Source organism: Cydia splendana, chromosome Z (assembly GCF_910591565.1).
Source record: "Cydia splendana chromosome Z, ilCydSple1.2, whole genome shotgun sequence".
Classification (NCBI taxonomy): domain Eukaryota; kingdom Metazoa; phylum Arthropoda; class Insecta; order Lepidoptera; family Tortricidae; genus Cydia; species Cydia splendana.
In genome coordinates this window covers 13,711,354-13,724,774 of record NC_085987.1, presented here as the reverse complement: position 1 = coordinate 13,724,774, position 13,421 = coordinate 13,711,354, and the positions used below count along the sequence as shown (strand labels likewise).

The following is a 13,421-nucleotide window of genomic DNA, read 5'->3' as shown; positions in this document are numbered from 1 at the left end:
TTCCTGGTTTCAATAGCTACCTACTTATACAGGTACCTAAGCGAGGCATTGTTGTTTCTACCTAGTATGTAGTTGACTGCGAAATGAATCCTCGCGATTTGGCCTACTGTCCACGGAAGCGTAGCTGCATAGACGCATATTCGTCAGTGACGAATACGCGTCTATGCAAGCTACGCTTCCGTGGACAGTAGGCCTAAAAAGAAGGTAAAAAGCGTGTAATACCAAAACAGAGTTATTCCCACTACATAGTTACCAGTGGTAACTACTGGGAACTTTATCCCTACCTTTTACCAGTGGGTTTACCAAACCGAGTGGGTGGTAAATACTGTTTTTTTTCCCAGCAGTTACCACGGGTAACAGGTGGGAGTTTTTTTCCTGTTCTGGACAGGTGTGTAATAAGGATGGATTACTTTACTATGGCTCATGAGCAGCACAGCGCCATCTACGTCGGCTGTCTAATTAGAAGCAAGAAAGCAAAGCTAGTGTTAAATCATTTGTTAAATACGAGTATTTTAGCTGGCGGACAATAAGGTAGAAATACAAGGTCCTAAGGGTGTTGTACTTTAAATTGTATTCATTGCTGTTTTTACTACAAGATGCGTTGCGAGGGATGTGTTTGTTAAGAACCAATAGAATCACTGCATGTAGAGCGTAGACAACAAATAAAGTGATTATATTGGTTCTTAACAAACATATCCCTCGCAACGCATCCTCGCACATCTCTGGTGGAAACGCAGCCTTTACTTGTATAGCACCTAACCGTGACCAAATGTGCGTTGCCTGCTTGCGGGCTTATTTTTTTTAGTCCATTGGTCCCCGTCAATATTTAGAAATAAACTTTTTTTCTGTAAAGAACCTTTATTAATATAAAAATCATATTAATTACCTACTTATTACTATTGCTAACAACATAAGTCTAGGCAAAATGCATACAAAGATTTATAATTTACTTTAACCTAAGGAAAATACTGTCAAATTTCACAAGGAAAGTATATGAATCCTTATTTTAGGTAGATATCAAGTGCATCGACATGATTCATGACAGTACTTACTGCACATGTTAGTTTTTAGTTTTATCAGTCAACATTAGTCATTGTACCAAAAAAAAAGACACCATGCTAACATTGCTAACTCATCTTGTCATAAGACATAAGTACACGTATAAGACCAACTGGAAAAATTACTGAAAGGGTTAAATTTACAACTTATACGTATTTTCAGTTCCAATCTTTGGTTATCAATTCAGTTCCGTTTTTTATTATTTTATTTAAGTTGGAACATAATTATCTTAAATTAAATGTTAGATTTAAAAAGGTAAACGGTTAACCCGCATACGAAAAAAGAGCATAAAATTCCTGTATTAGTCTTATGACACTGTTGGTTAGTACATTGATGTGAATGTGCATTCGTATGAGACTATGACTATCAGTACTAGTTATTATTTGTACAAATATTACATTTTAGTTCATTTAAATATGAATTTTTTTTTTCAAGTTTTTTGAACAATACATTAGGTAAGTACCCATCTTTGTGCTTGTGACATTTAAGTTTGGAATATTGGTTATTCCCAGCTGTTAACACCAAATTAACACCACCACTATTTTTATTCTCATTTGTTACCACTGGAACCAACAGAAAAAATCCTAATAATTACCATTAATTCACTTTGGTTTTTCCCAGTGGTAATGGCAATTTACCACTGGGAATGGAGATGGGAAAAAACCATCCGTCACTATTAGTGATAACAGCTGGGATTACCTGGAGTAATTGGTTGAATTTATTTAACCTTTTCGACGCAGTGTCAAACACAAAAGCTGTCACGCGGACGCCACGTCACCAAAGTGTCAAAACTGAAATTGAACTTTATACACATGCACGTAGGTCTATGTTGCTCTGTGGTCTGTGACCGATTAATCAGTCTTTGGCGTTGAATCTGCGGTGCGGATATATCGGACATTAGCGTCCAAAAGGTTAAAAAAAAAATTTGAACAAGAGCAAGAACAGAACAAGAACAAGAATTAGTGTTACTTAAATGTAATATTATTTTGTTACATTTACTTAAGCAAGGCTATGTTGCAAAGTGCATAGTTGTTGAACTAAAGGAAATTATAGTGAACTTATTGGCATAAATGTGAACTCTGATGGGCCTAAGTTTTACAATATTGTACAGTAAGCTGCAGAGATAACTTGCCCCCGAGGTGGGGGAGGCGGATATGCATAGAAACTTGTTTGCAGTTATCTCTGCACCTGACTGTACACTTAATGTCAACCATATGGGCTAATCATATGTTGAGAGGATAAAAACATACCACACAAACTTAAAAAAAAAATGGCTAAGAATATAAAACTGTTAGCAGCTGATGTTAAGTGGCCCATAGCTATCAGGTGGATTCTAAAGTCATGTCCTCATTGCCAAAAGGGTCAAAAGAGAGAACTTTAAAGCCAAAAGAAAAAATAGTAAAAGCACCTATTTAATAGAATATATTATTCTAAATATATAAAAATGTATCCACTCAGTGTTCCTTACAATTACTAATACACTTAAGTCAATATAACATATCACTTAAAACTAGAGGAATGTAGGAAAATGGACCAAACTCAAATAGTAATCAGTCTATTTACAATACATACTTAAAATAGGCTGCCTGCATAGCCTTTCGGATAGCAAGAGGAAATGTTTACTTTGTAACAAGTACTGTAGGAAGTTGATTGCTAAACAATAGTTGCTAAAGCAGAAGGTAAGTTGCAACACAATTAACAATATATCAAGAGAGAACAGTCATTCATCTGGAAAAACTTTGAGCACAAGTAATTCAGAACATTAGGGTCAAACTTCATTACACAAAATTGCTTTTTAGTACCAGTACCAGTGCAAAACAGCAACACATAGTCATTTTAGATATGTAAAGATGTGAATGAATATTTTCATCGCACTTGCTCGAATATAATACCTTATTTCATGCAGGTGTACTGAAGGACAAAGGCCTATATTGTTCCTGCAGGAGTTATGGATTGTGAAAAAAAAAAAGCTATAGCTCCCTAGGGAGTTATAGCTTTTTTTTTAATTATGTCACAAACTCATACAAATCATATAAAGGTATAAAGGAGTTTTACTTTTAAAATACCGACGTTTATTATTTAATATTTTTGTTTATGCTTAACAATATTTAATTTGATTAATTTAATAGCAGTTTAAAATATTTTTAAACAATTTTCAATTGTGGCTTAATGTTGATGGGTCTGTGCCGTTGATGCCCACACTGCCAAAGAATTTCAATATGGCAGATAAATGTTTTAAGTGTCACCGTATTTAAATATGATTTCACTTAAAATTTAGTTTTTTCTATGCAAGTGTGATGAAAAATATTGTGTGTAACTCCGGGGGTAAGAATATTGTTACTTGAGTCTTTAATTCACCTCAGTACAATATTCCGCTTACCCCCCACGTTGCACAATGTACTATATAAGGGGTTTCCAAACTTTTTTACCTGACGGCCATATTACCCCTCAGAAAATTTCGCGCGGGCCACTGTCGCTTTTTGCGTGTCAGGGTGTCTGGTTGCTGCTGTTAGGAACAGTTCCACTCTCAATGAATGCTGACCCCTGGAGCCTGGCTCAAGCAGGCCGGACAGTGGGCACTCGGTTTGGGTGTCGGTGGGCCAGATTGGAATGCATTGCAGTCCGGGGTCTGGAGACCCCTGTACTATATCATTCAAGATGTTACATTACAATGTTTTAGGGCTAATTCACTGCTGGTCAGTCTTTCTCAATTACATAAATGTATGTAGGTGAACACAGAACTGTGGAATTTCAATCTTTCTTTCTATTAATGTCACATTTTAGTAGTGGCCTCCAGAGAGCGCAGAAGGGGTGCGCGGGCTATGTACTAGAAACGATCTTTAGATGCATGCAGGTCAGGGTTTGTCAAGTACTGCAGCTCTTGTAGTTCTTGGAACTTCTCATGATCTCTAATGTGTGCATAATTAGCAGACAGGCACATAAGGTAGTGAACTAAACTTAGTATTACAAGAACACAGGACACCATAGCCAAAATAAACATAAATTCTGCCTTCTCCACATAATCTTTGCAAAAAAATTTCATCATTTGTGAATCACAGATTTTCATGTCTTCTTGTTTCACATTGGAAGGGAACATGAAATCAAACTGCGTGAAGTCAATGCACGTCGCTAACTTGATGTTCTCAGGTTTGGAACAGAGCTTCCAGAAAATGGTGAATAAGAATGTCGTTATGACCAGGAATCCCAGCAGAACGACCCAGGTGAAGGTTAGTATGTAGGTGATGACCATGAACACCGCGCAGGAGACGCGGCCGCTGACGCGCGCGCGCCACGCCCGGTACACCTTCTGCCGCGTCGCCCCCGTCGTCAAGCACCCGAGGCACAGCAGCATTAGCCCTAGGGCTGCCATGCAAGCGCTGCCGACGACGAATATCATCTTCAATGCTTCCATCCATATCAGCCGAAAGTGAAATACTTGGTCGAACATCTGTATTGATAGTTGCGACCCTTTGTACATAGTGCCACAGAACACTCCCACGCCCATGCAGCACATAATGGTTGCTATAAGGGTGGCATAAGGCACCCGGGTCAGACACGCCTGACATGCCATTTTGGAGAATACACTGTCACTTATAAGTATTAATAAAGATTCTTATTTCCGTTTTTAGTCCAAAATTTAGTTAAGTGATTCATCAACACAAGAGTGTTTGAGTCAAGTCAAGACTTTCAGAGTACAGATAAAAAAGACTTCAAATTGTCTGTGCGTCTGCTGTCTACTCATAGAGTCGTAGTTTACGGAACAAAACAATTTTTAGGTTTTTATACTATTATTATTTTTGTTATGCTATTTTGTATTATGCATGAAAGCTACTATCGCAATACATTTAAAATTAATAAACTTAATAAACTGAGAAGGAAACCAATACACACGAATTAATACATGACACGTCAGTTGACTCGATATTCATTCCAAATCCATTCAGTCATTCAATACTCATTCACTCAATATCGACGACCGACCGACGTCAAACTGACAGATCACTAACACGACTTTATGTTTGTGATGTTGGAGATTTAATTATTTATAATATCCACTTAAATTCTTAAATAATATCGTATAAAATTACGCTTTGAAATATATAAAATCAACTCAACACGTTATCTAAATATAAACCAAGAAAAAAGCACGTCGCATGCGATAGTTTCACAGTGTTTCGTTAAGTTTACATGGTTACAACACTTTGAATTTTTTACATTATATTACAATGGAAACTCTCTACCATCAAACGACTCAGTTAATACAAGAAGCATCGGACTTATTTCAACAGTTAGAAAAGGATGTGAACAATGCAGAGTCAATCGAAAATGCCATTCAATCAAAAATTAATGCCATTAACGCGTAAGTATATATTGTAACCATATGTTATTTAACAAAACCTATAAGTAATATATGTTCAATAAGATCTTATTTATAAATTAAAAGAGTGATATATAAAGCAAGATTTTTCTTTTAAATCTTTATTGTATAATAAAGATTTTAAAGAGCAACACTAGGTAGTTCTCTTGTGCTCAAATCCAACATCAGTGGTTATAACGTTTACTTCTTTAAATTTACTATAATAGTGGTATTTATTAAATTTACGTATATACTTCTATGGCAGCATACACCATACATATTAAAAATTAAACCTTTTGTAGTTATCATAAGATGGGTCGGCAAATAGTGGTATTATATTGACTCTTCTCCTTTCCTAAAGTTTTACCATAAGGGCTACTGTAAACAGGCCAAATGAAAAGTTGTTACTTTTTGATATCCCTGATACTGATGATTTCTACTGGAGCAGTCTCTTCTTCCAAATATTACTCTGACCCTGCAATGACACAATGTTGAAAAACTCTGAACAATGAGCTTTGATACAGGATAGATTTAAGTGTATATAAAGAGCCGGGTCCACATAAAGCGAGCATACATGCGAGGCAATATCCTTGTGCGTATGCTTGCTTTGTGTGGACCCAGCAAAAGACATGATATAGAAAAATCCTAATATCTTGGAAATATATTCCAGGCACTGTGAGAAACTAGATGTGTTTGTCTTCAAAACTCCTATAAACAGCAGACCAATGGCAAAGATGAGAGTGGACCAATTGAAATATGACAACAGACATATTCAGGTATCATTAATTTATTTTAAAAGTTTAATAATATGGGAAGACCGTCTACAAGCTCTTTTGTTTGTTTAACTCTTGTGCTTGTACACATACTCCAGTTACAGAAGGTCGGTGGAGCACAGAGTGAGACTTATTTACCTGGGTGCTACTTTTTGGTATAAATACTTTATTGTTTAAAGCATATTGCATGATCAGCATGACTACCCTAAAGAGATAATGCTATCTTATCATGGTCAGAAAGGAAATTGAAGTATGGATATACCCATATTACCCATTCCTAGATTAAATTATATATAATATCAAATATTTTGCCGTATTCGCGTATGGTTTGACATTTATCAATTTTTCTATGCTAAGCAAAGAGATGCTAAATTGGCCAAATACAAAGAGGTGTGTTACCCGCTTCACAATTGATTCTTATAAATGTGTATATGTACAATGTACATAGACATTGTACACTACTTAAAGTGGCTCCTGTAGAAGTATAAAAGCAATTTCTCTATTAACAAGCATGCTAATGTTTGCATTAAATATTATATGATTGTTTTAAAATTAAAAAAAGAGCTATTTACTTTTAAGTATTTGCGGAAGTCTATTCAATTGTGCCAAAAGAAATGTTCATTTATTTCTGTGTTGCTCAATGATTACATAACGCGACAATATCATTTCAAATAAAATAAATATTTTGAGACCCTATTGGAAGGAAAAAAGTTTTCGTGATGCCCTAATTCTCCTTTGTATGAAACCTGTTAGTTTTTTTTATCAGGGCTTTGTGAGCCCCGCCTACCCCTATAGAACCTTAGAGATCAATAGAATTATACTAATTAGAGAGATATTGAGAACCAATGATTTAATTTGTAGGCGTCGCTGAACAACGCTCAGAACAAGCGGCGGCGGCGCGAGCAGGAGCTGGCGGAGCGGGAGCAATTGCTGAGCCGGCGCTTCGGGCCCGGCCACGACCACACCATCACCGTCGACTACCTGGCGCAGGAGCAGCAGTCGCTGCACAACTCGCACAGGGATGTTGACGAAATGATACACACTGGTAAGAATTCATTGCTGTTTTTTTCTCCATATTCTATTCCCCATGTCAGAAATGATGAGCGTCTCGGTACACCTCTTCTCTAGTAGGACTGAAGGCGGTAATGGACGATTTTGGCTTTATACATAATTCTTAAGGTGTTTGCTCTAAAATTGTTGTTAATAATAATATGTGTGCATATGAAACAATACTGCCAATTGCGATTTCAATTATGCTCTTCCATCCAATATTTTGCTGTGTAAGCTTATGCATATACAACGTGTCCCAAAATTCAACAATAAGCTGGCACCAGAAGATGGACCTGCTCATGACTACTCGAGGAAAAAAATAAAAAAAATATACCTCAATTTATTATGGAGTTACAAAAAAAAATTAAAATCGTAACTACATGTATTCTGGTATTTTTAAGGGTTGTGGTGGATAGCAGTGCTAATTAGGTTGCCGATACAAAAAAAAAATCAGAAATATTTGAAAAATTGTAGACATGGTCGTGAAAAATACCATAAGGGGTGTCGATTTTCATTTTTTTGTAATTCCATAATAAATTGAGATATATTTTTTTATTTTTTTTTCCTCGTGTAGTCATGAGCAGGTCCATCTTCTGGTACCAGCTTATCGTTGAATTTTGGGACACGTGGTATATGTAGTATCCAAATAAAAAACCAGTATAGCAGACTGCATCGCGAGACTTATTTATATCAAAATAAATTGTCTTAGCCTTGTTGGTTTAGCTTATAATTATGTAAGTAGAGTTAGATCAAGCTAAGTTGGCAGCGATTTTGATAGCTAAATACAAGGCCTCTATCATAAATAGCTTAAGAGCTAAAATACATAATATATACACAACATACATTGTTTAGAGGATATAACAATCATAAAGAATGTGACCGGGGATATTATTCAGTGTAGGATTGTTACCAAACCATTGAAACACGACTACGTTCGGCTAGAAATCGGCGTGCCCTGCCCACTTGGTATGCTCAGAGTGTACTAACCCCCTTATACATAAAACTTTACGGGCCTGACTTAGTTAAATTATGTTTTATCCCTTTCTTACAAATACATAAGTCAAAATGACAAATAAGGACAAACGATTATTAGCTAATTGAGGTTTGTAGCGCGTTTATGAATAAGTGGTTAAGTCTTTCTATGTACGTAATCCACTTCACCCACCGTCGTTCGGTGTAATGAAGGTGAAAGCGCTCCATTCGCCGTAGCCATTATTTCATGGTGAACTTTACGACGCGACGCGGTAAGCTTTACTTGTTTTTATCATGTGCCAATAGCTCCTTATAGACAACAAAAAAGTGGTGCCTCGGCGTGGGAATGTCACGTATTTTACTTGAGGGCCATGGGAAGGTCCTCATACAGTCAGCAACAGAAGTTGAAGCGGGCCAGATGTTCAAAATGATCTTGACACGACATTATTGTTAAGAGAATAAGAGCGTGTCAAGGTCATTTTGAACACCTCGCCCGCTTAGCAACTTCTGCTGCTGACTGTACATAAGATGGCAACAGTCTTACAAAACTTCTCGTTTATTTTACCGCAACATGTTTCGTTTCTGCGGATTTCTATTTGCGGCCTAGGCGCTCGATTTTTCCCGTCATGCCGATTGTTCCATCTTCGGTACTGTTAATAGAGAATGCGTAAACCTTATTGTTAAGTTAATACATCTAATGGTCAGGTCAGGTTGGAGTGTTACTGTTGCTGTTAGTTCTTATACCCACTTAGCTACAAGTAAAGTAGAAGTTGCGTTACGGAACAAATACCAGCACGAAATGCACACAGGATGGTATCCTGTTTCTGCTCAGAAATACATGAAGCTAAGCTTATCGTACTTTTACAGTTGTTAGAGCGTGTGTGATAGATTCAGTTTCTTTCTTAATGTGATTTCATATCGCCTCTTTCGAACTTTACGTGGTTGAGTCAGCAATGCCGCTTTGTTCGTAACTTGCATTTATTTGAAAACCCCATAAATCACCTTGGGTTTGTCTCACCTTATGAGACTGTTAGATGCTGGTAGTAGGTAAAACATTGTCATACTTAAACTGAATTTTAAATCGCTTTGTAATTGGTATATGTAATGTATGTGAATCAAACAGATTTATCAAAGTTGACACTTGTAATCTGCTTTTAATGGACAATACTGCCCTGCTAAGCCAAAGAGCGCTATCTCAAAAGAAAATTCATTGCTAACTTATAATTTAGTTTCTATTACTGAAAATTCCATTTTCATAATTATTTCTTTTTGAGATAGCGCTATTCGGCTTAGGAGGGCAGAATAGTAACCAGCTTGTGTTCATATAAATAACGAGCTTATTTCACATGTCAATAGAAAACGTACCCTTTTATACAGATAAAGGTTCAATACGAAAATTTGGCTTTACATTCTGAAGCTAATGTCCATGGGAAAGACGTAAACCGAATTGCTGTGTATCACTCATATTAGAAATATGTTATATTTAAAAATTTTTTTGTTTTCCCTTTATAATGTAGCAAGAGCGAGTGTTCAAAAATATATATAATCGATAGATATTGTTTTGTAATAATCTGTACTAACGCAGTGAACATTAGACTATGGATGCGACGTTGTCATTATTCATAATATGATTAATGTTATGTATAGTTTGTCAAAGGACTGTCTCATTTCAATCATAGCCAGAGAGAATCATACTATCTTTGTCTTACCCTAGTACTAGCACCCAAAGAAAAGGATGAGTATAGTTTTCCTGGTTTTTACTGACTACAAATTGGTTTGACCAACTATAATTAATGTAATTACATTATTGTATTGTTCTTAATCAATATTCAAACAGCCTTAGATGCTCAGCAAATAGCTTCGGATTTTAAAATTGGCATAAAAAAAGCAAGCCTCTCTATTTTGTTTTTGAACATTAGCTTCACTTATCACTAGGAATTATGCAATATTCCTTTTGTTTCTGTCCTATGAGCTCCAAAAACGAACAAGCATAACATAGTGTAGTTCACGAACAAGTGACACATAGGTTATGCATGGGATAACGTAAATACAAGTCATCATCATTACAAGTAGGTAGGTGGAAATAGCGTGGCAGATAATTATACACTATGCACTGCAATATCGACACACTATGTAATCAATTGTAGTTACTTCTAAGTTTCCAACAAACAATCGGTATCTCAGCTGAGAAGATGTGTCAAAAAAAGAAATTTCACTTACCACATTCTATATGCCGTGCTCTTTTCTTTTTCTCTGGATGCAACTTTTTTTGTTCACTGCGTTACTATGATATGCTGCTAAGGTGTGCGTGAATCGCGCTGTGAATATAAGCTCGAGGCGGGTTAGCGTGACCGCAGAGCATCTGAAGACTAAGAGTCGAACAATGGTAATTTTTTACCGAAGTACGCAAAAGAGGTCTGCGAGTTAACTCGGCTCTATTAAATATTAACGACATCAGATCTGCACCGCTACTTAGCCGCGAGCTGTGCCGCTAATAATTACTATTTCTCTGCCGTCATCCGTTAAGGTCGTTTTATATACAACTTAAAGATAATATTACGGTTTTAATGTATTTGTCGAAATCTAATGCTTGGTATTGGTTTTTTCTCTGAATATTCAACCTTGAAGTTGCAACGCGAGTTTCATGTGAGGTGCTATCGAGTCATATACGTGTATTATTGTGGAACTTGTTATGCTAATTGATTACTTAGCTTAGCCTTTTCGACCTGACTAGCGGCAGATGCGACTATGTACTTTTAAAGATTCCTTATACTGTCTGAATGTAATCTTTGCATGCTGCGAAATCTTATTGACGTATGACTTGTTTTCAGGTTCGAATATACTGCAGACGTTACGGTACAACAGGGATACCCTAAAAGGAGCCCACAAGAGGCTGATAGACTTGGCCAACACTCTAGGACTTTCCAATGCCACGATTTCACTCATCGAAAGGAGGGTGTCGCAAGATAAGTATATATTGTTTGGGGGAATGTTCGTCACCCTCGTTGTAATCGTTCTTGTAATTATATACTTGGCGTAAATGGAATGGTATAATTTAGTTGCTTGTTGAGGAGGTCGTTGAAGTTAAAAAGAGAATTGTTACCGGAAGTTAATTATTTTATGAGAGTACTGGATTGGATAGGTATTATATTGTGCCCAGGGAAATCCAAAATTGCCGGTTTTTTAATATGAATATTGTTAAATAAAATCAATACCTGCCAACGTTATTTAGCAGTAACTTCTTTGACTAACATCATATTTTATTTTTTGTACCATCGTATAATTTAGTTCCTAAAGATGCCTTCGAAAAATGGAAGTGTTGTGTATGTTATTTTAGATTGAGTCTAAGTGCGAAGTGCACCTATGCAGAACACAGTTTGCATAAATATTGTCTGATACAACGCTATGCGTTGAACGAGTCGTCCTGTAGAATTATATTATGACATCATCTAATCTGGTTTCTCGGTATAAACGCTTGTATGCTTTATATGGATTGGACATGAATCTACTTCTTGTAGTTTACTGTCCTTACTATACAGTCAAGGTATTCATTATCGATACGGACAAAGTGCCAAAAATATGTATACAGGTTCTTATTGCCCGTAGCTATATTAACGTAATACAGGATCTTATTGCCCGTAGCTATATTAAAGTAGTGTATATATGTATATATAGTAGTACATACTTTTGGCACTTTGTCCGTATCGATAATCATTACTGTGACTGTACAGTGGCATCCATAGTCGTCAAACCCTTCGGCCGCGTATGTAACCGGAGTTTTGTAACCAGTTACGGGTCAATTTTTGAAGAGGGTGTTTTTTCGACATTTGTATGGCAATTTTTTATTTTTGATAAATCTGATTTATAATCATCGTTTTAGGAAGGGTTCTTAACAACAAAAAATATACTGTACGAGGCACCTCTGTACTTTTTATAGTTAGCTAGATATGGATGTTTAAAGATCGACATTTGTATGCCACTATTTAGCCATTTGTAAGGCGCTTTTGACATGTATAATGCATTTTTCGACATTATATGGCAGTATCAACATGTATATGCCACTATTTATTATTTTTGTTGCATTTATAAGATTCTGACGACGTTTGTATGGCACCTTCTCGACATCTGTATGGCACTATGTGGACATTTGTATCCCACAATCGACATTTTTACGGTCAAAATAGCCGTACAAATGTCGCCATACAAAAGTCGCGACATGTCGCCAATAATATTTTTTAGCGATATTTCCTACACAATACAACCGATTCACTTATTTATTTTACTATATATTTTAACACTATATTTACAACTATTATTATAAAATAAACATTTATATTTCAACTATGTACCAACGTATTAAGCGTCCATACAAATGTCATTGTAGTCGTACCAAAATATATCTAAAGAGATTCTTACCTGTTTTTAAATAAATTAAACTCTTTCCGCGTCTACATTAGATGTTAATCGATACCCAACTAACCGCACTATTGCGTCGTAAATTTAATCTAACCGTTATTCAATAGACAAAGAAGATTATAGGGGGTATATTTAAGTCATAACAAAACATGTGCCGCGCGGGACAGCGATAAAAAAGCTTCCCTTGTTTTATTAAATAACGCATTAATTTATCAATATGATTAAATCAATTCTCTAGAAAACCTCTTTATAAAAATACAAAGTTGTTTATAATACGTTGCCTACATCCAAAGTTATGATTTTTTTTTATTGCGCTATGCCGCCACTGGGACACGCAAAAAACGGCAAATTTCGCCGTTTTTGGAACTTCAAATGCGATTTTGTCAGGAACTAATAATATTTTAGGTACAGTTGTGTATGATTTTTAAAGCTTATAATACATTAAATGAAAATATATACATACCATAAGTCTATTAGTCCTATGCACTTCGAGTTTTAGCCGTGGGACAGCAAAAATGCCTATTTGAAAATTGACCCTTACATAAAAATAAAAAATGATCCTTATAGGATACTGGTATCCAAGTAATAGGATTTTTACCTTTACTGATACCTGTATGATTGTTCGTAACTAGTATCCAGTAAGGAATAAATAATACTCTTATGAAACCATGAGTGATCCGGACCCATGCTTTACCTAGGACCTATACCATATATTTTTTTTGTAATTGAAGACATGGTGTGGAATAAGTGACGAATTTCGTGGTGAGAAAAGAGTGAAAAGTACCAGGGCAACA

General features: G+C 36.0%; 3 protein-coding genes across 3 annotated transcripts in view; 1 reads left to right on the top strand and 2 right to left on the bottom strand.

Moving 5' to 3' along the window:
- The window catches only part of LOC134804457 (multiple C2 and transmembrane domain-containing protein-like), a 75,317-nt gene extending 64,594 nt beyond the window's left edge, over window positions 1-10,723 (bottom strand). The window contains exon 1 of the mRNA XM_063777503.1: window positions 10,432-10,723. Coding sequence (XP_063633573.1) covers window positions 10,432-10,436 — 5 coding nt within the window. The 5' untranslated portion in view covers window positions 10,437-10,723. The remainder of the gene's footprint in view (window positions 1-10,431) is intronic.
- LOC134804469 (neuronal membrane glycoprotein M6-a) lies at window positions 839-4,772 on the bottom strand. Its single transcript, XM_063777518.1, has one exon. The coding sequence runs from the start codon at window positions 4,628-4,630 to the stop codon at window positions 3,887-3,889; it is 744 nt and encodes a 247-aa protein (XP_063633588.1). The 5' UTR covers window positions 4,631-4,772; the 3' UTR covers window positions 839-3,886.
- Window positions 5,040-11,257, top strand: LOC134804476 (probable Golgi SNAP receptor complex member 2). Its single transcript, XM_063777524.1, has 4 exons — window positions 5,040-5,419; window positions 6,087-6,192; window positions 7,051-7,234; window positions 11,043-11,257. Exons 1-4 carry the CDS (start codon window positions 5,286-5,288, stop codon window positions 11,249-11,251), a joined length of 633 nt encoding a protein of 210 aa, XP_063633594.1. The 5' UTR covers window positions 5,040-5,285; the 3' UTR covers window positions 11,252-11,257.
- Window positions 11,258-13,421: the final 2,164 nt, after the last annotated feature.